Below are 27,617 nucleotides of genomic sequence, written 5' to 3'. Positions count from 1 at the left end.
TAAATGCTAGAGAAATCCATTTCGTAAGTTATAGTTAGAGGTTCAAATTTTCAATTCTACATCTGTTGTACTTAAAAAGGGATAAAATTAGGGTCACGAGTCAAAAGCCCGTCATGTGGGCCGAGTCGAGGAAAAAGCCACAAATCGCCAAACGCATAGAAGAAACTCTTGATCGCATCGACAACAGGATCGAGTACACCGAACACCTCGTACAAAGGACGACTAGCGAGTAGGGTTGACACCGTGTACCCAAACTATGATATAACACCTCAGTGAACCACCCAAAATGCCACCATGCCCCATAATCACACCACAATGGGAAGCAGAGGATATCAGTATGGTTCCTATGGATCCCGAGCGCGGCATACTACTCCCTTGTGAACGTCTCATATAGGGGAAACCTTTTTCTCTCTCTCCATATATATATATAGGGAGAAGGACAATTTTAGTACAGATAAGTTGCATTTTTCCTACACAATTCTTGGTGAAGATTCGGCACACTCTCAAGCGGACTCTCACTTATTTGTTTCATAAGTATTTGCTCCAAATTTGAATTCCAACTTAAGCATTGGAGTGTATTTGGTAGAGCACTGCATCGTGTTAAGTTTGTTGTGCAGAAACCTGGGATTCACGTGGATAGCATTAATATTACCTAATTGAGCTATTATCGTGCCTCAATTATGTTCAAATTATTTCACACGTGCATCATGTTTAAGTGATGGTAAAATATATATACATATATTTATATCTTGGCATTTTGGATGCTAGTGGAGATTTCAATGTCGTCGTTGGCATCCAATTTTGACTTATTTTTCCATTTATTTTTCTACAAACGGGTTAAATTAATTTACGGTTGGTTTTAGTAAATGGGTTAATTGATTTTTTTTCCTTTTTTTGAAATAGGGTTAACCTTGACTTTAAAAGCAACGATCGGTCTAGCCTAATTAATATAAAATATTACAAAAGTTACAACTAAAAATATAATTACAAATATAGCAAGAAATATGAAACACACAAACTACGGTTAGCATAGATTAATAATTCTCGTATACAAATACATTAGTTGATTTTTTTGTTAATATTATCTTTGCCTTTAAAATTTTTAAAAATGTTGTAATTGTACTTATTTTAGTTAAAACACACACTTACAAATTTTTCTTGAAAATTGGTCAAATTAAATATAACTCAACTAGTTAAAATACTTATCTCCGATTAAAAAATTATGAGTTATGATTTTTAGAGGTTCTACTAAACAAATTCAGAAAGTAAACCTACCCATTCAAAATTTTCCTAATTTTATTTATAAAATAAATTTAAACTAAGTTGATAAGTTTGAGTTCGTGGGCTCGTCTGATGAGGTTCGTTAAGCCCATATGAGCCTGAGCCCAAGCCCAGACTCAGAAATCTTGGGCCGATATATTTCGGCCAGTATTCCACTAATGGGCAGATTGGGAGAGCTCGTCAACTCGATTACTAAAGTAAACATCTAATTTACCAAGTTATCCTTTATAGTGCCAGAATTCCCCGGATCTGACGGATGGTATTTTGGTCAATAGCAGTCTTCCTATCAGCAATTAACGAGTAATTTGGCGCGTGGCGTGACTCTTTGACGATCGCGTCAGGATTATTCAGTTATAGTATCCAGAATTATATTGCCGAGAAAGCGGAACACGTCGGGGGCATTTTTTTAATGTCGACTTTGCCCTTTTATGATTAATTAACGGTAATTTCAATTTCCAGCCAATAGGATCCCATCACTCTCTCATTTTCATCCAATAATTAATTTTAGAAAAAATTTCGTAAAACATTGCTACAGATTTAAACTTGCATCCCGTGGGAACGAGCATCATATACTCTTGTTTTACTATATTCAAATTTGAAACATTTTTTTATAATAAAATAAATTTGGAATCCGAGAATTTGAAGGTAGGTTTATATTTAATCTCTGTACTACAAAAAGTGACAGTTTGGTAACTTACTTTGAGATTAAAAGGCCTGCTAATTACACTAACGAGATGTGATATGATATGGTGAGTTGTATTTTTATCATTTTTAAATTATATAATATTTTTTATCATTTTTTCTTCTCTCTTTCTCTCTTTTCTTCTTCTTTTCCCTCTCGTTATTTTCACCGTGACCCCTTCTTTCCCCCTCTCTTCCTCACTGACTGGTAGTTCACACTCTTCGATTGCACTCTTACCATAGTGCATCATCGCTGAGTAATAATCTAGTCGAAAATAATAGTCAATATAGCTAAAAAGATTTGCAAACATGACAATACATTTGAAAAAAATTTATCAATATATCTCGACCTTGTATGTTGATAGACTTTTATCACGTTAGACCCTGTAAGTGATATACATTGATGACGTCTATTAGTAATACATACTAATAGATATGTCAGACCTTATATGTGATAATATACCTTAGCATAAACATTAATATATGCCAATCATGAATAATTACCATATTTGCAAAATCTTGTTTCTTGAGTCGTTATACATTTACCTGTTCGACAAAACTACTTGGCATCCACTATCATGTTCACAGTATTTGTACATTTTTTTTAGTACTCTCGATGTAATATTTATTTGGGTTTTTAGTTTTAGAAACGATGTCGTAGTTTATGAGATTTTGAAATTTGTTTATTTGATCTAACTATATATTCCGTAAACTTTCTGGTAGCCATCTAGATTTGAATTTTAGATTTTCTTAAAATTGACGTTTGGTTGTTCATAGAGTTTGAAGGATTCTTTTTAATATTACATCTTTAATTTATTGTAAAAATATTATCAAATTCAAAATTATTAAAAAAGTAACGTTTCATAAATTCTTTATATAAGTGACATTATATGTCGTCTCTTGGAGAGATGACATGCATTAAAAAAAGTTACTACTTCGTCTCTCCAGATACATATACATATTTTAAACCATCATATCAAATTGGTGTCGAGGATTATACCCAAAGTTGGTAGGTCACTAAGAAATAACATATCGGATTTTAATTTAATTTTTTTAATTTTAAAATAAAAAAATTTAAACTATTTGTTTAGTTATCAAAATTTAGCTTAAATTTTCAAAATGTTTTTAAAATTTAGATAGCAAAATAAAATAACACACGATGTAAAAGTAGTGTTACAAACTTAAACTAAAAAAAACAAAAAATAAAATAGTTTTGAAAGTACGAACTTTGCCAAAACAAGAATGCGAGATGACTCAATTCATACTAATTTTGATATTATTGTGAATTTATGATTTTTTTTAAAACAAATTGTTTCATAAGATTATATATATATTTTCTGAATTTAAATAGTTAGAGTAAAGATTCAAATTTGTGATCTTTCAATAAAATATAGGCGTGTAAATATCAATTATCTCCGTTTAACTCACTATTTATTATTTATTTAATTTTCGTGGGCGCGATTACACCATTTGCTATATAAATGACAACTGCCTCTAAAACACAAACAAACCCTAGAGAAGAACAGAGAAAAGAGTGGGGGAAAAAAAAAGAAAAGAAAAAAAAGAAAACGCCCAGCAAATAAATTTGCATAGAACGCTTCCTAAAACACTACGCATTATAAAGATCCGTGAATTGATCTGAATCCAATAATAAAAGGTAAGCTTTCTGAGAACTCAATCTCGATCTCACTCTCTGAAATCGCTTCCTTCAGTTGCTGTTCTTCGTTGCTTCTACTGCTCCACATCGCAAACCCCACATAAACCCTTGGAGATTTTTTTCCCCCAATTTACTCGGTTCTTGATGTAATTCCTGGCCTGCAGAGAGTCTGCAGAATATCTATAATTGTTTCTTCTGCTTGTTTTTGGGTTACGGGTTTGAGGTTTTAAGCGCCATGGATGACTTGGAAAAAGCAATACTTATCATGTTTGATGAAGCTGGCAATGTGGATGCCGACTTAAAATTGAAGGCTAATGAGTATTGTGATAAAGCCAAAGAGGAATCGGCAATTTGCAGTGTGTGTGTTGAGAAGCTGTGTTTTTCGAACATTGTTCAGGTTCAGTTCTGGTGCTTGCAAACACTTCATGATATTGTTCGGGTTCGTTATTCGTGGATGAGTTTAGATGAGAAGTACTGTATTAGAAAATCAGTGTTTTCCATTGTATGTTTGGACGGTATTGATGAGAACCACGCACTTAGAATTTTAGGGGGTCCTGCTTTCATAAAGAACAAGCTTGCTCAAGTTTTGGTTACACTAATTTATGTCGATTACCCGGTAAATTGGCCTTCAATTTTTGTTGATTTCTTATCTAGTTTAAGAAAAGGACCAGTGGTGATTGATATGTTCTGTCGAGTTCTGAATACACTGGATGACGAGTTGATTAGCATGGATTACCCTAGAACACCTGAGGAACTGACCACTGCATCGCGGATAAAAGATGCAATGAGGCAGCAGTGTGTATCTTCGATTGTTGGAGCGTGGTATGACATTTTGTTGATGTATAAGAATTCTGATCAAGAATTGTGTGCAAGCGTGTTGGATGCGATGAGAAGATACATATCTTGGATTGACATTGGGTTAATTGTAAATGATGTGATTTTACCACTGTTATTTGAGCTGACTTTAGTTGATGGGTTGTTGGAACAACTTCGTGGAGCTGCAGCAGGGTGTTTACTGGCAGTTGTTTCAAAGCGAATGGATCATCAGGCAAAACTAAACCTGTTGCGGAGTCTACAAATAAGCCGGGTTTTTGGTCTGGTTGCTGGTGAAGACAGTGACTCTGAGTTGGTCTCACAGGTAGCTGGCTTGCTCACAGGCTATGCAGTTGAGGCTTTGGAGTGTTTTAAACGGTTGAATTCTGAAGATTCTAAGAGCACTTCTTTGGAGCTTCTGAATGAAGTTTTGCCGTCTGTTTTCTATGTATTACAAAAATGTGAGTTGGACTCTGCTTTTAGCATTGTGCAATTCCTTTCTGGTTATGTTGCAACCATGAAGAGCCTTTCCCCACTGAGGGAGAAACAACTTCTTCACTTGAGTCAAATATTAGAAGTTATCCATGCACAAATCTGTTATGATCCTGTATACCGGCACAATCTTGATGTCTTAGATAAGGTTGGGAGAGAAGAAGAAGATAGAATGGTGGAGTTTAGGAAGGATTTATTGGTACTTCTCCGTAGTGTGGGTCGTGTCGCACCTGACGTAACTCAATTGTTTATTAGGAATTCAATAGTAAGTGCTGCTGCATCATCATCAGATCGGAATGTAGAAGAGGTAGAAGCTTCACTTACACTCTTCTTCGCATATGGGGAGTCAATTAGTGACGAGGTATTGAGAAATGGAAGTGGACTTGTTGGGGAGCTGGTCACGATGCTTTTATCCACTCGGTTTTCTTGCCATTCTAACAGGCTTGTTGCACTTATGTATTTGGAAACAATTTTCCGATATATAAAGGTAGTGCAGGAGAATTCTCAATTTATTCATGTTGTTTTGGCTGCCTTTCTTGATGAAAGAGGCACACACCATCCCAATATCAATGTTAGTAGGAGGGCAAGTTATCTATTCATGAGGGTTGTGAAACTTCTAAAAGTTAAGCTCGTGCCTTACATCGAGACAATTTTAACGGTATAAATCCGCTCTTTTGTTCAAGCATGTTTCAATTTATATGACTTCTCTATCGACCCATGTATAATGTTGGGTGGTATCCCTAAGTTAGCCTCTTTTTGTTATGGTGAACTTTCAGAGCCTACAGGATACTGTTGCACGATTTACAAGCTCAAATTTTGCATCAAATGAACTTTCAGGGTCTGAAGATGGAAGCCATATATTTGAGGTTTGCCTTTTGCTCTGAGTGTGTATAATGTATATATTAGATATACATGTATCTTCTTTCTATAGTTCTATGTTTATTCTGTGTGCATGCACGTGTATATAATGGTGCTTTCTGCTGTCCTTTTGTTAACATTTCTACCGTATTTGTTTACAGGCAATTGGTTTACTTATTGGGATGGAAGATGTACCACTTGAAAAACAATCTGATTATTTGTCATCTTTGCTCAAGCCTCTTTGTCAACAGGTTGTCATCAAATTGCTAGTAGAATTTTTTAACGATTTGGATCTCTGATTTTGAATTTCTTATATATTTCAACTAAACTTATCATGCTTAAATAAATATAGGTTGAGGTGGTGCTAATGAATGCTAAGGCATTAACTCCAGAGGAGGCTACTGCAAAGATTGCTACTATTCAGCAAATAATTATGGTCATTAATGCCGTCAGCAAGGTCATTTTCTTTAGTAACCTCTCTCTTGGAGCAATGTACCCTTTTTCTCCCTTACACTTTTTTATTGTTTGGTTAGTCATTTTTTTGAAATGTGATATCCATGTTGCCGGTTTCTGTGATATCTCTGATTCTCTCTTTGTGGTAGAACAGTTGTTACTTCGAATGATTTTTAGATATTTAACTCATGTTTACCTTCATTCATCAATAAAAAAGTAGTGAAATGTACAATTTTCTTTTTTGTAATACAGGGGTTCAATGAGCGACTTGTCACATCAAGCCGTCCTGCAATCGGACTGATGTTCAAACAGGTGAGCTGCCAATTTTTGCTATTTTTTCAATTTTAAGAGAGAGTGGCTGGAGGATTTTAAATATTAGATAAATGCATGTAAAATCACCTATAAACATAATGTCTTGCTAGCTGGTGTTCAATTAGATTAAGAGGCCGGTGGCTAAGAGATTCATTTTTGCTCGCATTTTCCTAGCTTCTATTGATGATTAAATGGAGCAAGTTATGAATCAAACTGCTTTTCATTGAGTTATTATTTCTAATCATCTACTGAATGAAGTACATTATTTTTTAATTCAGACGTTGGATGTTCTTCTCCAAGTCCTTGTTGCATTTCCTAAGATAGAGCCACTACGGAGTAAGGTACAGCATTAAATATAGATCCGAAAAGACTTCCTTTTTCAATATTTTATCAGCTGCATCAGTACTAACGTCAATTTCTGTTGAATTAAGGTCCTCTCTTTTATACATCGAATGGTGGACACGTTAGGGGCATCTGTATTTCCCTATCTTCCGAAGGCACTGGAGCAGTTGCTTGCAGAAAGTGAGGTACTTATGAACTAAAGTTCAGTTGGCATTTTATCCATTTAATGAATCTGATAAAAGGAACAACTAAAGACAGTTTGGTTTCTAGTTTTAATTTTTGTATGGGTGAAGTTTGTTCATGTCTTATCATGTAAATGTTTTAGAGCTTAAGTTTAATTGTATGTTAACTATGTTTTCTTGCAGCCGAAGGAGATGGTTGGTTTCATTGTGTTACTCAATCAACTAATCTGCAAATTCAGCACTTCAGTCCATGGCATTTTGGAGGATGTATTTCCCACCATTGCTAGTCGGATATTCAACATTATCCCTACAGATTCACTTCCTTCAGGACCTGGAACCAATAACGAGGTACTATTAATATGTTTTTGGATTCTTATTTTATTTATGGTAATAAATTATTAAGTGGCATCTTCAAGATGACACTGGGGTGGTTGGTATCAGTTTATCCTTTTTGCATTTTAATGTGGTAAGTTATCAGGATTATGATCTCATGTCTTACCCTTTTATCGTGTCATGTACTAGAAAATCAATTTTAGAAAATTTTGAATGGTGAAAAAATGGGCACTAGCTTTTATTGGAATCATTCATCACGTTATTTGAAGTGGAGTCCAACTTGTAAATCAATGCAACATTTTCTCATGTGTTTTATTAATGTCTCTATGTTGAAAACACTCTTTAAAGCCTGGTATGATATGGCCTGATTCATTTCTATTTTAATCATCTGTTGTTAATGATGAATTTGCATTATAGTCATTGAAATTTATGGGCATAAGTTATATGACCTGTGTAACCTTAATTCTTCAAAGGCATGGCCTTTAATTTGATGATCAGATAATTTGCCATCCTCTATGCTATACATTTCCCTTGCATTTGTTGTAGGAAATTCGTGAACTACAAGAGCTTCAGCGAATAGTCTATACATTTCTTCACGTGATTACTACACACGATCTCTCTTCTGTGTTTCTATCCCCTAAAAGTAGAAGCTACCTGGAACCAATGATGCAGTTGCTTTTATATACATCGTGCAATCATAAAGATATTCTTGTTAGAAAGGTAAAATATGGCTTTCCATATTTAAAATCTGTTATATGTATTAGATATTTTCTCTCTAAGATTTGATTGTCTGAACCTGATCGTCGTTTCCTGTGATCTAGGCATGTGTACAGATATTTATTAAATTGATTAAGGACTGGTGCACCCGGCCTTCTGGAGAAGAAAGGGTACTTTATTTGTTAATTACGTGTCTTTTCTCTTCCTTGAAAAAAGAACACTTTTTTCATAATGGTTTTACTTCTGTGTTCTTTTGAATCAGGTGCCTGGATTCCAAAGTTTTATTATTGAGGGCTTTGCAACAAACTGTTGCTTGTACAGTGTGCTCGACAAATCATTTGAATTACATGATGCAAATACTGTGAGGATACTTTCCTGAATTCTGTTTCATTTATTATTAAACTGCAAGAATAGAGTCACAAAAGATAATATATGGTTGGTTGTATTCTATATATATTTTTTAAATATATTTTACGTGGATTTTGGTTGCAGCTAATTTTGCTTGGAGAAATTGTAGTGGCCCAGAAGGTTATGTATGAGAAGTTTGGGCAGGATTTTCTTGTTCATTTTGTATCAAAGGGTTTTCCAACTGCACACTGCCCTCAAGATTTGGCCGAGCAGTATTGTCAAAAGTTGCAGGTACCTACTAGCATCAACTAAAACTTCTGTTGACATATATCAGAAAGGTTATTTTGTAGAACTTGTGATCATGCAGGTTTGCCTTTTGAATTGTTGAGCGAGATTTGGTATTAATTTATAAAACCTGGGCGAGTCAAGCAACTCCTTTATCTTATTGTCTGGTTGGTTAAATATATGGATTTCGTTTCCTTTTGAAAGAAAATCAAAGGATTTAGCCATAGGAGCAGCAAACCCAGATGCCTTCGGGACTACATAGCTTCAAAACATTGGTCTCCACTTGCTTATATTAAATTTCCTATACAATTTTCTGACATCAAATGTTTCATTTCAACAGTTGGGGGTCGGAATTTGTCAATTATGCGTAAGCTTTGGTGGACACATGTTCATTGAAAAAAGAACAAAAAAATATAACGTATATCTCATTTGTGAGGATATCCCGTGGTTGGAAGGGTGACCAAAATTTCATTTTAAACACCCTATTTATATGATGTTATTGGGCTGAAAATCAATCTGTTCTCCCCATTTTTAAGTAATCTTGTAACCTAAAGGTTAGGCATAGTGGTCAAATTCAACCAAAAGAGGTCGAGAGAACAAAACTTTCTGCTCAATTATGCATTGTTTTCTAAAATGTGAAGTGCATCAAAAACACAATTTCTTTTGCCTTTTTTTTTTTGGTAGGGCATTTATGCTTCAGTGAAGTGATGTTATATAAACATATTATATTAGAAATCTGCCTGGAGTACAAGACGGTTATCTATTAAAGATAAACCAAGTTCATGAACAATAGTACAAAATTCTTGTAAACTAAAGTCCTTTTATAGGAAGGCCTCAATGAATGGTTTTTTAACTGCAGCATTTGTATTTTGTTTAATCCTCTTGTGTTTCTCATTTGCAGGGTAGTGATATCAAGGCGTTAAAATCATTCTACCAATCGCTAATAGAAAATTTAAGAGTTCAACAGAATGGAAGTCTTGTTTTCAGATAGCATTGCCACGTGGATGGAATAAGTTGATAATATTTCCTGATAACACCACTTTGTGCGTTTGTTCTGAAATATGAACTGCAATTTTGTTCACCAAGGGTGAGGATGGATCTCATAGTGATCTATTGACTAGATTCTTGTTAAGATTATTTCTCCATTTGACTTTATTTGGATAATGCTGCAGGATTTACATTGTATATACGTTTTTGGCGGCTATTTTATGGATGAGGTATTTTTGTTATCTTTATGTTCTTATCAGTTTACTTTTTTTGAATTTCCTACTTCCTGAATGGCTTTTAGAGTTGGCTCATTCTCCTCTCTCTCTATATATATTTTTATATTTTTTTACAGTTGTACATTGCCTGAAAGGATCTTCTCAACTACAGAAAGTTCAGTCGAGTTTTGACGGAGTGGATCTACTTATTTACAACGAGACCGTGGTATCATTTTGTCTATACCATTTACTTCGTTTTTGGATTTTTTACACATTTTTATCCGTTACGTTATGGTATCTTACGTCGAGTATTTAAGACTAGATAAGTTCTGATTCTTGGTTTCTTGTTTTGCACCACTTGATAACGCTTATCAGTTCAGGTTTGTATATTCTGGTCAATGTTTTCTTGTGTCTGTCATGAAATAAAATCTCAAATTTGAATTTCAGTTGCAGACATGGAAGTTTTGTTTAAACGTCGTTTTTATATTTTGCCGATGTCTCTGTCTTTGCCTGGGCGTAATATATATGCACATGTGATAGAAAAATACACAAGCACAAACGGGAGAGTTGAAATGTAGATATTCTAAGTAGAATTCCATGAATGTACGCTGTTATAATGGGTTGGTATGTTTAGATTTGGTCTTTGATGGTTTGAAAAAGATGGATCATGACTTTGTTTTCTGCATAAAAAAAAAGGTAAATTTGGTGATGTCAGGTAGAAGAAGTCAGCTAAAGGTATAGTCTTAAACGGGAGCTATGACTTTGATTTTGCAATCGCTTTCAGAAGACTTACCAGTCGGTCGCCTTCCCCCTCTTCCTTCTTTCCCTTTTATTTATCCTCTCTCTATTTGACATATTTGCTTCCTTTGCCTTTTGCCATTTAACATCAACTCCTGATTTAGGCGATGGATATAAGTGGAAACTGGAAAGTGCTTGTTAAGAAAGTACTTTTTAGAATGCAGAAAGTGCCAAATTTTATATAATCATTTTAAAAACTAAATTTTTAGGTAAAAAATCACTTGGAGAACCATTTCCAAGTGAGTGATTCCCTCACTTAAAAGTGATTTTGGATTTTTCTAAAATCACTTGGGACTTCTTGCTGAACATTTCATTTTAAGATGGAAGTGATTTTGACATGAGTTAAAGTGATTCCAGTATTTATCACCCCCTAACATGCCTTAAATGTCAATATTATTTGTCATTTAAGCACTTTTTTTTTTGGATCATCGGGTGTTGCTCTCATATACATATGGACACCCGTGTTTGCTCCAAGGTCCAGATGGTCGAGATTTGAGAGGTAACCAAGAGATCCTAAGTTCTTGCCAATCACTAGGGTTTTCTTTTCTCCTCTTCACGTGGTCTCTTTTTCACCTCTAATTCCTCCATAAAAAATTTTTAGGTTGAGGGAGGCTTATACATGTTCTAAATTGTATTGATTGCAATTCATTTGTCAAAAAAACTATCCTATTTGAGGGAGTGGCTGCATATATATATATAATCTTTTTTTTTTCTCTCTTATGATGGAAGGTTGAATAAAAATCAAGGCGATTAAGAAAATTTTGAAGTTGATTTTAAAGTCATTTAAGTCACATTATCAGCATATACAATTTACTTAACTCGAGTATGTTTCAATTTTATTCTTGAATTATGAAGGAATTTTGAAACTATTTGATGTTACAAATATATACAAAATATATGAAGCTAAGTAAAAGAAATCATTACAATTTAATGATAAAATGTCACAATAATGAAACCACTGAATAAAAGAATTGAAATTTGAGAGGATTTGCTATCATAGAAAAAGCAGTCTCTATGTTCAGACGTTGAACTGGAAGTTGATTTGGTATTACAATTCCATGAAATTGAAATGCACGAAACTATATATTATTACTGTTTCAATGACGACCAAAAGGCAAACCCAAGTTCAGATTAGTGGGTAACAGAAAGGCATATGGTTTCATTTTTTTAAATTTTAAATTATATTATTTTATTTCTCAGTGTACTCTTTTAAACATCTTAATCAAATTTTATAACTTTAAAGTAATTGAAAAAAAAAATCAATGGTATAGACAGACAAAATGTATTATTTTAAATAATAAGAAGTTTCTTAATTTCCTTTATTTTATTCAGTTGATCTATTCTCCGATGCCTTAATAGACGTGTCACGTGATATATTAAAAAAACTAAATTCTAAGTACCTTAGCTACTTGTTTGATAATTATTTTGTGTTTGATTTTTTTGTTTTTAAAAGTTACGCTTGATTTATACAATTTCTTTAATATGTTTCTTATCTTTCTAAAAAATATATAACAAAACAAAGAAACGGTTGTGGAAGTAGTTTTGGCTAAATTTTAAAAAACCTAAAACAAAAAATGAAAGGGTTATCAAAAGTAAAAGTTTTCAACTACGTCTTAGTAAAAAAAAGAAAAAAAAAATTAAATATTATCATCAAATTATCACATGAAAACTCAACCTGCCCATGATCAAGATCTAAGTTGTCCGATAAAATCTAGGTTAAAATACTATTTTGGTTTATTTTAGTACTTGTATTTTGAAAATGTTCGTTATGGTTCCTATATTTTTTATTTTGATTCATTTTAGTCCATGTACTTTGAAAATGTTCATTTTAGTTCTTTTTTGTAAAATTTTAAAACAAATTTCACATATAACGTCAGAAACTCTTTAGTATAAAGTAATGCTTACATCTAAGAAATATGTTGATTGTAACGTCGTATTGAAGTTATGATAGAAAAAATGAGATTAAAAGGAAAATGAAGAGACCAAAATGATAGCTTTTTAAAAGTATAAAGATCAAAATGAAGATTTTGAAAGTACATGGACTAAAATAAACCAATGTTGAAAGTATAGGAACTAAAACGAACATTTTAAAAATACAGTAACAAAAAATATAGGGACCAAACTAGTATTTTAACCTAAAATCTATTTATTCCAAATTTCATATCCAAGGACATGTCCCGCGTCCAAACATGTTCATAATTTGTATAAACAACTTTTAAAAGTATTTTTTTATTGGTGAAAGAACTTAATAGAAAATTTTAATACATTTAGGATTAATTTGTGAATTTTAAAAAACCAACCAGACATTGAGAATTACCTAAATGATCTTGTTTTATATTGTATTTCTAAGTAAAATCATTATGAGGTCAAGATTTAAACCAGACGGAAATTTGTATTTTTTTTTCAAATTATAAGAAATATGTAATTTTTTTCTAACTAATGACGACTATTTCTGAAAAAAAAAAAAGACTAAATTTGTAATGTAGCCTGAAAATCACTGAATTAATTGGCCTTAGTGCGTGTGTAATTCACACGGCGTCGACAGACAGAAGAGAGAAACTGTGAGTGCCCCTTTCTTCACATTCATACTCTCTTCCTCGTAATCTTCAAACCACCACCACCAACAACATACGAATTTACGAAGAAACTGCAAAATCAGCACATGATCGAGACAAAATCAACACCCCAAAAATGGAAAGAAAAAAGAAAAAAAAATGAAAACGAAAACCAAAATTCTCCATTTCTCCAATAATTAAAGTCAATAATATCCAAATCCCACCTCCCATTCCCCACAAAAACTGGATTTTGAGCCCAAAAACATTTCGATTTAATTCTATATTGTATTTTGAACTCTGACCCACATAAGAAATCAACTTGTTTCGTCATCATTAGCTTAAAGGACCTGACTTTGCCTTTAATTTTAGACCCCAATTCTCCAGACACTATAAAACCCATCATTTGCTCTCAATTTTTATGTGCAAATCAAATCAAAAATCAGCTTCAATGAACCATGGCTTTCAGTTTCAGAAAGTTCTTTTCTCTGAAATTCTTTCTACCCAGTTGTTTGAAGCCAAAGAAGCTTCTCACAAACCCAAAATCTCATGCTTCAAAAAAAATCTCTCTCAGAAGAATCTTGTCACTTACTGATATGAGTGTCAGGTCATCTCTCTCAGTTATTAGTGATCTTTCAAACTCCTGTAATGGTTCACACCTTCAAATTTTCACCTTCAAAGAACTTGAAGAAATCACTCAGAACTTCACCAAAGGCAACTATTTGGGGGAGGGGGGATTTGGGCCTGTTTTTAAAGGGTTTATTGAAGGGAATTTCAAGCCTGGGTTGAAGCCACAGCAAGTGGCTGTGAAGATTTTGGACTTGGATGGCTCTCAAGGCCATAGGGAGTGGCTGGTGAGCATTTTTGAGTTTTTTTAACTCTCTTTTTTCTGATGGTTTTGGGTGTAAATTATGGTTGATGATTGAGGTTTTTGCTCTGTTTTTGTAGGCTGAAGTGTTCTTTCTTGGGCAATTGAGACACCAAAATCTTGTTAATTTGATTGGGTATTGCCTTGAAGATGAGCAGAGGCTTCTTGTTTATGAGTACATGGAAGGTGGGAACTTGGAGAATCTGTTGTTTAAAGGTAATTCTGGAGGGAGAATCCATGGCTGCTCTGCTTTTGTTGTTATGCTCATTTGTTTGGCATTTTTCTTTTTGTTCTAATGGAGTTTCTCTCTTGGGTTTAGGCTGTTATGTTTCAAATTTGACATGGTTACAAAGGATGAAGATTGCATTAGGATCAGCAAAAGGCCTTGCTTTCCTCCACGAAGCCGAAAAACCGATCATTTTTCGAGATTTCAAGGCTTCAAACATCTTACTAGACTCGGTAACGTCTCTTGCTTCTAAACTGATCTCTTCCATAAGCCAAAAAAGAACTCGTAAACTAATCTTCTCGTTGTTGTCATCTTTCTCATCCAGGACTACAATCCGAAGCTTTCGGATTTCGGGCTGGCCATCGACTGTCCCGAAGGAGACGAGTCGCACATCACGACCCGAATCATGGGGACCGAAGGCTATGCAGCGCCAGAATACATCATGACAGGTTCATAACCCAACTCTGCAGCTACCTATAACCACTTGTACCAAAACATTTGCACCAATTCTCAACCATTTTCTGATATTCTTTCAGGTCATTTGTCAACAATGAGTGATGTATTCAGCTTTGGGGTGTTTCTGTTAGAGCTACTAACGGGTCGACGAGCAGTCGACAAGAGTCGACCGAGCCGAGAGCAGAACTTGGTGGTTTGGGGAAGGCATCTGTTGAAAGATCACCACAAACTTGAGAAGATAATTGATCCAAGGCTTGAGGGGCAGTACTCAAATGAAGGAGCTAAAAAAGTGGCTGCAATAGCTTACCAATGCCTTAGCCACCACCCCAAATGCAGGCCCACAATGAACTCTGTGGTGAAGGATTTGGAGGCTGTGATTGACATGAAAGAGTTTCTAAGTGAGCCATTTGTGTACATTGCCCCAAGTGAAGACACCAAAAGGGAAGATGAAGTAGAGAAGAAGACGAACAAGGATGTGGTGGTGGAGGAGACGAAGCCGAAGAGCCACCAATCGGAGCGAAAAGGTCATAGGTATCGAGTTTCATTGTCGAGATCGAGATCTGGTGCTGTTCATTCTGATACAGATTTGTACAAGAATCTTGGAAGCAGTTTTTACCCTCCAAAACAAGCTGCTGCTGTTGCTGCTTTGGTGAAAAGCACTTGAAATTAGTTTGATTGACTATATGTTTATTATTGTAGTTAGCCTAAAATGGACCTTGGACATAGAAATTAGAGAGCAAAGAATTCACAGAAAGATGAGAAAATAAAATAGTTTGGAGTTTGGAGTTTTTTGTTTTTGTTTGTTTGTTTTTTTTAATCCAGATTTTCTCTGGTTTCCAAGATTGCCAACTCCATAGTTGAGATCACGAAGATCTCTTGGAAATGGAAAATTTAAGAACTTTTGTTTTTTGGTCAAAGAAAATTTGATACTCCCGGGCCATAATTTTTTTTAATATAACATGTGGTGGTGGGAAATTGAACTCACAATCTCTTGGTTTGAGCTATGTTCGCTTTGACTGCATATAATTTTATTTAGTACAACAAATATAGGGATGAATGATTGAACTTCCGACGTCTAGGGAAGGAGTAGGATGTCTTGCCCTCTATTTATTTAGTTTTAGTTTCAAATGGGTTGAAATTTGAATTTGGCAAATGGGTTCAATAATGTAACATTTTGGTTCAATGACGTGGGAGTTGAGAAAGTTGCATCGGTTGAAAATGTGGATTTTCGATCGGGTTTAAAGTCATTATTATGATGAAGGTGAATCCCATCTAGGGTTCAATAGATAATGTTTGATGGATTTCTATGACTTCTTTTGGAGTGGAACCATGATTTTACCTCTTCTTGTTGAATTTTTGTTATTCATTGAAAAGCTTAAATCAAGATAACAATGGAAGTTTTAAAACTACAAAACTTAGACAAAATCTACATTAAGATTATAAACTCTAAGACTATAATTAATAGTAATTATAAGTATTGTTGATGCATGAGTTCGATTGCGGTAACGTGTTAGGAGGAGAATCCGAGGTGGATTTTGAGTCTATTGAGCTAGGGACCTGCAAATAGAACCTTACATGGATGTGGTGTTAGGCCATGTACACTTATGAAGCTTAATTTAGTACTTTATCCGAGCTGATGTTGAGTTAAACATAGTTGAATGTAAAAAGATAGTACACCTTTTAGAAAGTAGAACTCCGTCTTTTATAGGAGAAGAGGCTCAACGATTACGGTTTATGTACCTGTGATTCAGTGGATCTTCGACCGTCAGTCAGAAGATCCTCTAGTAGTAGAATTGACATTGCGTTAGCTGTTAATGGATTCTTAGTCGATTAGAATCTTCTCTAGGTTGGAGTCGAGCTGAGCTATGGTTCTAGATGCACTCCTTCCTTCTCGTCTTCGGTGTGGCTTGGATACACGTATCTTAATAGAATTAGATTATAAGTTTATGTTTGATTTTACCCTTAACAAATATGATTAAGAAAGAAAAAAACAAACTTAACCTCAGTAAGAATTTTTCGTATTTTTTTTCATAAAAGGAGGCCACCAACTCAATATTTTTCATATTTATGGTTTTCTTGTATACCCAATTGAGATTTTCCTCATCAAGAAAATGGTAATTATGGAAATGTTCATAGGATGGGTTTCAAAGTTGAAAACGGACCAAGAAATTGATGGGTGCATAATTCTTCAATGGTACCCTATTTCCCATCTTACCAACCCACTCAATTTTAAGGTTGTAGTCCACCCAAACCAATCTTTTTGTGCAATTTTCATGTGTTTGTTTGGGCTGAATTTACCATTCCAGCCTTTCAAATGATGAAAGCCCTTTGAATGGACTTACAAATTTAATTATGTTTCATCATTGTTGTTTCCTGTTTTTTCCTTTGAAGATAAATTTCTCTAAATATAAATTTAAATAATGATTTAACTATGTTTCTTTTTATTTTTATTTTTTAAACGTTAACCTATTGTTGGTCTGTAAGTACAAACATCTAAAACTAATTACTCTTAACATCGAGAAGTATTTACTCGCAAGTTTTAGAATGGTATATTCAAAATTAAGAAACTTACATTAGACTTGTATGTTCGAAATTAAGAAGTTATTGGAATCATGATTCTTCATATACCTTATTATCTTGTTATTATTTCAAACATATATGCTTCTATTTTTACAAATCCTTAGGATTAGCACCATTGTCTCTAATAAGAATTTATAAAGTATTTATTATGATAAAAAAACACTATTAAAATTTCATTGAACATACACTATTCATTCAATATCGGAGAGAGTCATTCAAAAAAATACTTGACTCATAAATCATAGCTCCTAAATATTTAGTTTATGCCTCTTAAAACACTATCTTAGATTCTTACCCCTTAGGTTTCAAGCTTTATTTTCTATCAATTTTTATCATTTTAATAGACAGTACCATGTATTTTTCAATGGGGGAATATTTTTTCTTATTATTAAAAAATAAAGATTCCTCAAAGTTTCTAAAGTAAGCTCAATGCATCTTATTCAGAATAAATCATATAATTAATTGTATTGCTTATTTTCATTTAATTAATCAGAGTTGCAAGCTTTACAGCATGTACAATTACACACATATATTTATCCCTAAATTTAGCACTGTCTATTACACCAAAAGTTAATATTCTTTTTTTTCCCGCCCTAAATATTTGAACTCAATACATATAAATACCGTCCAGTCAAGTTTCTTCAGAAACAGTGACCTCTAAAACTCAGCAATAGCGCCAAATTCCCTCAAATCGACACACTATTCGGAACTCCTCTGCAAGTAACTCCCGGTTCCGAGCTCGGTGCCAGCAGCTCATACGGCAAAACTCCGGCGCCGCACCGATTCTTCAGCCGTCCATCGGAATTCCTCCTATCAATCTCCTTCTCGATCTGCCGGATCTCCGCCGCGAATCCGTAAAACGCCTCCACCATCTCGGCATCCCCCGTCCAAATCGACGGCTGCTGCCTCTCGCCGAGGTACTCCTCGTCCGGCGAGTGTGTCGACAGCGTGTCCACCACCGCCATAAACTTCGTCGCCTGCAGCACGCTCGGCAACGCGGACAAGAAATACTTCTGAGGATCGTTCAAAAACACCGCGTACTCCGGATCGTTCTCGTCGGGAATCAGCCGCCGCATCAGTGGCGGTCGGTTCGGCACGTAGCCTCCGTACGGATACTGGCCGAAGTTCAACGCGGCGTGCTGCGCGGAGGAGAGCCAGATGAGAGTGGTGAGAATGGAGACGAGATCGTCGGAATTGTTCAATTGCGGCCACCAGGTCTCGTGGCGGAGATCGCCGTGCCCTACATTGACGGACTCCCAGTACCAGGCCTGCAACTCCTGGTCCTCGCGGATCATGTTTGGACGCGGGTAGTAATGGGCCACGTAGGTCCGGGCCCAATTCTCGATTGCGGCCCAAATCATGAGCCCATCAGCGGCGTAGGGGTAGTCCTCGATTAGGAGCTTCAGGCCGTGGGGCTTAGTCGGGTCGGGCTCGGCCATGCCCCGGCGGATGAGGTCGGCGGGAAGGCCCTCTTGGTCGAAGCGCCAGAAGTTTTTGTAGGCGGCGGCGCTGATCTCCATGCAGTACCGGCCGGGGGTGAAGCAAGATTCGATGACGCCGTCGCCGCTGAGGAGGCTCTGGCGAGCCAGCGCGTTGATCTCCATCGTGTACCGCATATGCGGGTCTAAGAGCTTAAAGATTGGGTGCATTGCGCTCAGTTGCCTGTGTGCTGCCAGTATGAATGGCTCTAGGCTCGCGTGCGTCCGCAACCTGTTGCCAAATAACCCAATTTAACGCCCATTATGAATCTTACTAAACTTGTAATTGGACTAAAGTTTTTCAATGGGTTCGATTGATTACCAGTGGTTAACGAGTTGATGGACTCCGGCGTCGTTGGAGCAGACGTGAGACTTGGCGAGCTGCCATAGCCAGTTGCTGGTGGCGTCGGCAGGTGGAGTCACGATGCGCTTCGATCGAGAACTTGGTCCGGTTGGTGGAAGGCTGAGCTCTATGGCGATAGGTTTGAGAGTTCCGAGCGGAGTCAAGAAGAAGATTGTGCGAGTTGCATAGGCTTTCCGGCCGTCGAGAGCGTTGATCCGATCGATAAATGGAAGGTAAACATCATGGTAGTCCACTATAAACAATTTCTTTTCATCCAATGCCTGTAACAATCGAAGCAATTTGAAGCGAGATTATGTTAGAAACTTAGAATCTCAACTGAAATGTGGTAGTCATTTTAGGGGGAAAAAGTCAGAGTGATTGGTTAACATCTTGATGTGATAATTTACCTGCTGCACGGTCATTCCATTTAGTTGGCCGAGAATATGTTCTTCTTTAAGGGAAGATTCCTGTGGACCATAAACGTCGGGATCAAGGTTGCTTACTGGAGGGAAAACCTTGAGCCTCTCAATGTTGACTGGGTTTACTCCTGCTATTGCTTGGCGGCCGAATTCGTCATCTCGCAACCAGGCAAACTTGTCCTCTGTAAGTTTGATACGACGCACACATTAATTATGATAAATATTTCTGAGTGATTGGGTTTGTCAAATTGCATTCAAGTAAAAATTGTTTTGAATCTTTTGTTAGAAAATTAATCTAGGCAATCCAAATTATCAAAGTAGATGACGTGTTCAATAGTTTCTCAGATTTCCTAGTGAATTTGCATATATGAATGATACTTTTGAAGGCTGATGATGACACTTACTGGAAAGGATCTTGGGCGTGTTGTATCTTAGCAGTCCTTGGCTGGACTCACTCACAACTCTTGGCAGTGGGAGCTTCTTCAGGAGTTCATCTTGCAGGCCTAATTTAAGGAGCACCCCTTCACTGTAAAGGCTGTCAATGTCTGAAAACCCATGGAAATCTTGTTTATTTGACCGAATGCTAGCTTTGAGAGATGGAATTAAGTTGTGAAGAACTGCCTTAAGCCTCCCAAGAGAGAAAGTGGTTTGCTTAGACTCCTCAAATTGTTCATCTCTTGGCACGTACATGGGTAACGGTTTCTCAACTCGACTCTCTGCTGTTATATCTGTAGAGTATACTACTATTAGATATGGTTTTATAAAGCATCTGCTAATCATTGTTATAATTGCAAATGATGGTGTCGGATTTTACCCGTGTCGGTAGGGGCACGTCCGGTGCGACACCGTCTAGGATATGGAATTTTCTCGCCACCAAGCCTTGGCCGAGCAAATTCTATTCCCTTGTCTGGATTTCCCAAGTCGTTGTACACATCAAAGTCATATACTCTATCAGAAAGTTTTCTTTCTTCTTTCCCATCACCTCTAATGTCTTTAAGCTCTTTTTCTCTTAATGCTTTAATCCCTGCAGGTGTCTCACCCGGTAGGTAAGGCTGCACAATTGTACAACAAATTAGATAATCCATTTAACAATCCACGGACCAACACTAAAAGAGATCAAATATGTTATTTTGTAGGAAGATTCATTTATAATCTAAGCTGTTTTTGCTTTCTCATTTATGCTTGGCATGCTAATGATAGAAAAATAAGTAAACTGAATGACTCAACAGCAGTTTAGTTTGGTAGGCTGAATTCTGGGTCCACAGGCAATCTTATCAATCAAATAGTTGAGCAGATTCAGAATTGTAGAAAGGAATGAAAGAAATGAAGAAAAGTTTCAAACGGAAATGAAATGCCTGTAAGTTTCCCCCGTTTTCTTTTCACCTCCCAATGGTCAAGATAATAGTGTCATTCATTACAATGACAGAAGGACGTGAAGACATTAAAAGCAGAAATATGAAAGAATACATCACATCAGCTTTAACTCGCATTATCTCGTAAAGGTCTTTATTATTAGTTGAATACAAATTACAAAAGCTGAACCGAGAAGAAAAGGTAAAAAAAAAAGTCACCTTATTAGAGAAAAATATCCTTTTTGCAGGGTGATCTTTTCTGGACTGAACCCAGGAATTGCAGGGAAAATGAATAGGATCGCTTGCAAATTGCTCGAGTGTGATAGTCTCTAAGAAGAATTCCTGCTGGTGCTTGTTGACAATCGTGATTGCTCCCGGCTCTCCAAAGTCCGAGGTCAGTAAAAACTCTGCTGTGTAATTTACCCTCTCCGCTTTTACATTGGTTTTCTTTGACCAATCTTTTAGCACGGCTTCGTTGCTTTTCTTTGGAGCGTTTGTTTCTTCAATGATCCAAAACACAATCAATTCAGTAAATCTCTCTTTAAGATTCAGACAGATTCATATTCAGGGAAGAAATCTTACAAAAACTAGAACAGTCAACTTAAAATATGAAAACAAGAGAACCCAGAAGAGGAAAACTTGAACATACAACTCCCAGAAACAGAGAGAGAAAAGCCAAAAGAAAGGGGGGAAATAATGGCTCACTTGGATCAATCTCAGTGCTGATAAGTTGAAGAACAACGTTCTGGCCAATCTTATCGGTGAAAGCATCCAAATGCTTAAATATTGTCTCCTTGAGGTCTTCCTTGTTCTTGTTTCTTATAGTCACAACGGCTCTCACCTTGAACTTGACGGGCTTCTCGGCCAAGGGCAGAGCCTTGATCAAATCCTCACTAATTGCAGCCACAGGGCCGCTCACAGCCTTCCTTAAATGCACCACCTTCATCTTTTCCCCTGGAACCCAAATTGGCCTGAACTGCTTCTCAAAACTGCCACTTTGAAACAATTTAGACGAAGAAACCAGTGATGATTTTTGAAGAAAAGATGATCCGATCATTTCATTCGCCAGTGCCATCCCCCCGTTTTCTCTCTGTCCTGTCCTACTGTTTGGGATGTGGGAAGTTGGAAGTTGTTTTTTTTTTCTTTTTTGAAGCAGAAGAGATGGGAAACGGGGGGGTTGGAAGAGAGTGTTGAGATAAATAGTAGGAAGCAAGTTCCCTGTTGATTCCGGCCTCTCCACTGCCTTCTCTTTTTATACAACCTTGAGAGAGGAAAACGCCAAGGGTGGAAAGAGAGAGTAGAGAGAGAGAGAGCAGCTTTTTTCTTTCATGGATCTCACCGTCCACACGTTTTTACAAGAACTTGAAAGGTTGACATACTATTACTTTATGTTTTTTATTTTTTATTTTAACTTGAGATTTCTTTTGAGAGTAACACTAAATTATTGGTGGATCAAAAAAAAAAAACATTAAATCATTGGGGGAGGGGTCACTTTGGTGGTAAATATCCATAATATTGAAATCCTGGCTAAATTATAGAAAGTATCCCTGAATTTTAACCCACTTTGTGAAAATATCCATATCTTTTCAAAAGTGCTATTTACTTGTTTTGAACTTTTCAAAAATACTTTTGAGCAAACTTTTATTAATATTTTGAAGGTAAAGTTGACGTGGGAATTACGAGAATTGGAAATATGGAAGAAGCTAATTTTTTAAAAGAGGAATTAATGCAAAATTGGGTGGTTGATCTAAGTAAATTTTCATGTTAATTGTCATTTAAATGTATGATGTCAACTTGCTCAAAGTTATTTTTGAAACGTTTAAGAAATGTCAAATATAGTATTGGAATTTTTGAAAGGATAAAGATATTACGTAAATAACGGTAAAATTTAGGAGTTTTTTTTTTTTTTTTTGAAATTTAGCCAGAAATCTTTTGGGTTTCGGCAACTAAATTTTGTGTGGTGTTTGTAAAATAGTTTGAGCACTTGTAGATGTAGAAAAAAATATCTATCATTATATAATTCCACGATTCACAAAAAGAAAGGTGTTATTTTAAAAAATTAAATTCTAATAAAAAAATTAAAATGCGATACTTTGATTCTATATGTATAAGAAAGGCTGTGATTTCTGCTAATAAAATTATTGGTTGTGGGATTGTCTGGAGAAAGATAAGAGTACAACGACAATATTAAAAAATAGAATAATGGGATAATTTAAAAACTGAGTATCTTAAAATACAATAATTGAAGAACTTTGATAATAAAATTATAAGTTCATTCTGAAGTTGATGTTTTTATTTTATTTTTTTAAAATTAAATAATTTGATCTCATTTTTTTAATGTTGAAAAAGAAAACATGTTTCATTTGGACATTTCAAACGAGTGGGGCTGCTGCCGAGTCAAAACGAGTTTCAGATTTTCCGAGTAAAAAGAATTAGACCGTAGGAAGCCGGACAGAAAGGGCGGTGTCTATATTTTGCTCTAGCTCTCTCATAAGTCTCCCTGCCCTTTTCCAAAATGACCACTCTGTCCCTCTTGCGTTTTTCTCAAGCATAAATTGTTGTTTTATTATTTTTAAATTTCTGTTATTATTTTTTATTTTTGATTTAACTCCACCCATCAAGAAGTTTCCCTTTCGTATGTGCGAATGAGTAGGTTTTTCCATGTTTAAGAGGTGGGTTTTAGATGTCTATATTTAGGTTGTCCCTTTAAGGTAGCAAACTCATAATTTGAGATTACTGAACTTCTATATTATAGGCTAATTTTTCAATATTAGACTACAATTTCAACTCATGAGTCGATCATTTTGAACCCATGTTAAATATAATATGTAATTTAGGACAAGAACTACTAGATATATCATGTTTAATACATGAAATTTAAATATAGAAACTTTTGAATCATTAAATATAATTATTAAAATACGAAAAAAATCCCAATAAATTAAATAGTATTAAATTCTAATCGGGGAAAGTTTTAAGATTCTTTTGGTTTGGGCCACAAGGGAGAGGGTTTTTTACAATTTTGAATATATTATATTAAATACATGGAATCAAAATATGGAAAATAAATTGATTAAATGTTTAAAATTTCAAATTTTGGAATCTAAATATGTTAAATTTGAAAATATAGGCCATTTATTAAAATATAGTTTCGAATAGGACTCATATAACAAACAATTCCTATGTTTTATATCTCATTTTAATTTGATTTGGATTTCATTATGTTAATTTGTCCATAACTTAATGTTTGAAAATATAATATTTCTATTATATTATACCATTTAAATGCCTCTAATGTGTTATCCTAAAAGTTAAGAGATAAAATTGCTATATATAAAAGAAAAAAAAAGTTGCTCAATTTTGAAATTACATTGTTTAATTTTTAATATTTTTCCAAGATGCCGCCGGTTTGGCAGCCTAATTCCATGTCCAACGTGGAGGAAAAACGGCCACCCTCAGTTCGGACGGATTGGTATTTTCTCCAAACCCCAAATTGTATATTGTGAAATGAAATCCATTCTCTCCTTTTTATAAATTATCCTTTTGTACATTTATTTTCCAGTCAAAAGTGTTTGATCGAGTTTGTTAAGCTTTTACTTTTTCAAAACCATGCAATTGAATTGACTAAAGCAAAATTGTTAACGTAATATAAATGTCTTTTATTACCTAAAATTCCTTTTTTTTTTCTATTTTAAATCATATAAAATCTACCTTTGAAACTTCAAGTGTTAGATGAATACTTCAAATAAAATCATTTGAAATTTGTCAGTTGAATCACTATGAAATGTCAACTACTTGATATTGTATGAAAATTTTCATCTTCGTTACAATTTCGGCAACAAGATTTTGCTCTCTTTTAATATTTGAGCCAAAAAGGAAGATTTGCAGCCATGATATTCTTGAGTTTGAATGCAATTAGGAATTCAAGGTTTCTAAATGACCATTGAATATTGACCATCCAACTATCCAATGTGTACACATTGGGTGTCAATCTTAACATTGACCACTCCCCCATTGAATTTTAACCAAAAGAAGTACAAGTGGTTTTTGGTTCCATTCAAAACACAACATTATATACTCAACAACCCAAACCCTTCTAGCATTATGGTCAAGGTTAATTTTTTTCCCAACTTAGTCAATAAAGGCAATTCAATCTTTGAAATTTTTACTTTCACGAATTCTTCATTTTTTACGCATTAAAATTTATTGTGAAAATCATTTATCAACTCTTCCAATAGTTTTACTTTTAAAATTTCAATTAGACTAAAAGCTATTGTTAATGATGTTGACAATCCTATGGAAGTATACACTAATCGTGTAGTAAGTGATAAAAAAGATAGAATTCATAGGGATTAAATAATTAAAATGTTCCAATTTTTACTCAAGAAATAATCGAGATATTTCAAATTACCACTACTTTGTAATTAAAAAAAAATAGTGCATTTAAATGAGATTAAAACAAAATTAAAAACACCTAATCCTTCAGCACAAGAAGAGAGAAGAGAGAAGAGAAAACTAAAACTCAAGTATAAAAATGGGGGTTGTGTGCCTGTTACTATGGTGTTACTAACTATGCTCCATTTTTCTAGATTGCCTAGATTTTCATGTTACTTCAAACACTATATGAACCAACGATTTATCAGCATAGTTTTTAGCCATATTAGGTGAGTGTTATCCCTAAGTACCCACACTCGATGCTCAAAGATAGATCTAATACAAGTTAAAAACTCTCTTTCCCTATTACAATCTGCTGGAAGCTAATAAAGAGCTCATTCAACATGGTGATAAGGCATATTGAACTTAAACAAATGCAAACAAGCTTTAATTAAGTAGAAGCAACTTCATAAATAAAAAAGTTAGTGTTCATAGTAATGGGTGACAACCCTCTCAAGGTGTTTAGCTACTTAACGTCGTAACAAGAAAATGAGAGAAAGAAAATACAAACTTCATGGAGTAAAAAATACAAAAGAAGAAGAATGGGAAGAAAATCAGTAGCTTCTTCTCAGCAACCAACTCCTTCTTTGTTGGGTTATTCTCCAAGCGAGACTCTTTCCCCTTCTGTGTCTTTTCTCTCTTTGGGATAGACGAAGAATGAACATGGAGACACCCTTGAATGCAAGCTTTTATACCTCTCTTCAATTTTATGGCAGCAAATTAGATAAAGTGGGGTCCAAAGTAAGTTTTAGGAGTTTTTGGTTTTATAGCAGTAAATTCTCGGGTAAAAGTTGTAATTGTTAGTTCACTTTTTCCAGAAGTAGCTCCAATGCTCTAGCATCAATGTTCCTGCCACAAAACATTCAAACTTAGAAGTTTTTCTTAATATTCAACAATGAACACTCATTTGCAACTTTCATTTGGATATTGGAGCTAAATTGTTTATTTTCTTCATTGCCTGAGACAACTTTATCTTAAAATAACTGTTTTATGAGAGTAGAGTTATCAATTATGTTGAGAATGTATGTTAATTAGAGGGAAGACCTTAATATATAAATAAAAATAACATCAATATCATTATTAGATCTTTTGGATAGATTTCAAAAGTCAAATTGTTATGGAGATATAGAACTATCCATTGTCATAACATGTTAAAACAAAAGTATTCAACATATTCTCTTTGATTTGACTTAAACATTCCAAAATAAGATAAATGTGAGATAAAGATAACTGCTTAGTTTTTATACTACTGAATCAGTGGGTCAAAATCCAAAATTCTTGTCACAGTGCCAACACTCGAAGGTATGTCAAGATTTCGAATTACAATCATAACGAACAAATAAAAGTATATAGATGATAGATCGAAACTAATATTTTAAATTAAAAGTTAAAATTCTGACATTAAAAATTGACCAAGTATTATGAAAATAAAATAGAAAACCTATAAATAAATTAAAAATTGAAGAATCCGTTGGAATGAGAGAATCCGTGGGGTTGTTAGATCTGTGATTATGTCAGGAATCAAAGGAATAGATTTTGTAGGTTCCTCGAAGATCCCATATTGACTTTTCTGAAAATGTCCAAAATAAATTAATAAATATTTGAAAATGCAGCGTGATGATCGTACAGCCGAATGAAAGAATAGTCAACGGTCCAGTGAACTAATCACCGACCGTGGACCACACGAGTGACCGTCCATGGGTCGGATTCGGTTCGACCCGACCGCACATGTACCGGGTCTGAGTGGCAACCACGCCCATTTCGCTTGCTTGTTTTGGCCATACGATTTATGATTTTTATTTTATAAGCCCATAATTTTCAATTTCTGTACCTCTACTTAATTACGTGGATTTATTAAATTCTAAAGTTTTAAACTCAAATATGTGTGAATTTTACTTTTAGTATACTTTTGTAAAAATGTGTTGCTAATTTGAATGGTTTTTTCACCTACTTTATTTTTGTGGTTGGGTTGGAATATTTTAACGCATTTTTGTTAACTGTTTTTTTAATAAAAAATTGGGGTATGGAAGTTTGAATTATTGTATCTTAAATAAGTAAATAATAATAATAAAACTTTAAACGGCCTATAGTGGTCCATATATTATAAAGTAGAACGTGACCATTTAGAAAAAATCAAAATTTGACAAGTATAACC

General features: G+C 34.8%; 3 protein-coding genes and 1 long non-coding RNA gene across 7 annotated transcripts; 3 read left to right on the top strand and 1 right to left on the bottom strand.

Annotated features, from left to right (window-relative positions):
• Nucleotides 1-3,462: 3,462 nt before the first annotated feature.
• On the top strand, nt 3,463-10,402 carry PSD (ARM repeat superfamily protein). The gene is made up of 15 exons (XM_022293342.2): nt 3,463-5,582; nt 5,701-5,790; nt 5,944-6,033; nt 6,135-6,239; nt 6,488-6,547; nt 6,826-6,888; nt 6,979-7,074; nt 7,255-7,419; nt 7,951-8,124; nt 8,226-8,291; nt 8,384-8,482; nt 8,614-8,760; nt 9,656-9,841; nt 9,927-9,971; nt 10,094-10,402. Exons 1-13 carry the CDS (start codon nt 3,855-3,857, stop codon nt 9,743-9,745), a joined length of 2,973 nt encoding a protein of 990 aa, XP_022149034.1. The 5' UTR covers nt 3,463-3,854; the 3' UTR covers nt 9,746-9,841; nt 9,927-9,971; nt 10,094-10,402.
• A 3,294-nt stretch (nt 10,403-13,696) lies between these two features.
• LOC111018857 (EPD1-interacting receptor-like cytoplasmic serine/threonine-protein kinase) lies at nt 13,697-15,651 on the top strand. Its single transcript, XM_022295108.2, has 5 exons — nt 13,697-14,160; nt 14,255-14,390; nt 14,494-14,633; nt 14,726-14,849; nt 14,937-15,651. The coding sequence occupies exons 1-5, from the start codon at nt 13,765-13,767 to the stop codon at nt 15,518-15,520; spliced, it is 1,380 nt and encodes a 459-aa protein (XP_022150800.1). The 5' UTR covers nt 13,697-13,764; the 3' UTR covers nt 15,521-15,651.
• Nucleotides 15,652-17,889: 2,238 nt separating this feature from the next.
• Nucleotides 17,890-22,870, bottom strand: LOC111019373 (linoleate 13S-lipoxygenase 3-1, chloroplastic). Its single transcript, XM_022295749.2, has 7 exons — nt 21,734-22,870; nt 21,248-21,528; nt 20,491-20,728; nt 20,081-20,404; nt 19,665-19,858; nt 19,237-19,538; nt 17,890-19,146 (listed from the first exon to the last, which is right to left on the bottom strand). The coding sequence occupies exons 1-7, from the start codon at nt 22,101-22,103 to the stop codon at nt 18,123-18,125; spliced, it is 2,733 nt and encodes a 910-aa protein (XP_022151441.2). The 5' UTR covers nt 22,104-22,870; the 3' UTR covers nt 17,890-18,122.
• LOC148208818 (uncharacterized) lies at nt 19,351-24,617 on the top strand. Of its 4 annotated transcripts, none has more exons than XR_015787268.1 (7): nt 19,351-19,490; nt 19,617-19,860; nt 20,115-20,368; nt 20,942-21,033; nt 21,103-21,178; nt 21,277-21,422; nt 24,427-24,617. It is a non-coding gene; the product is annotated as an uncharacterized LOC148208818 (long non-coding RNA). The 4 variants fall into 4 exon arrangements; XR_015787267.1 differs by having other exon boundaries at nt 20,063-20,368; XR_015787270.1 differs by having other exon boundaries at nt 19,608-19,860; nt 20,063-20,368.
• Nucleotides 24,618-27,617: the final 3,000 nt, after the last annotated feature.

The sequence above is a fragment of the Momordica charantia genome, assembly GCF_013281855.1.
Source record: "Momordica charantia cultivar OHB3-1 chromosome 9 unlocalized genomic scaffold, Mcharantia_2.0 BLBB01000009.1, whole genome shotgun sequence".
Taxonomy (NCBI): Eukaryota; Viridiplantae; Streptophyta; class Magnoliopsida; order Cucurbitales; family Cucurbitaceae; genus Momordica; species Momordica charantia.
The sequence above is the reverse complement of the archived record's forward strand: the minus strand, read 5'-3'. Positions and strand labels throughout refer to the sequence as shown.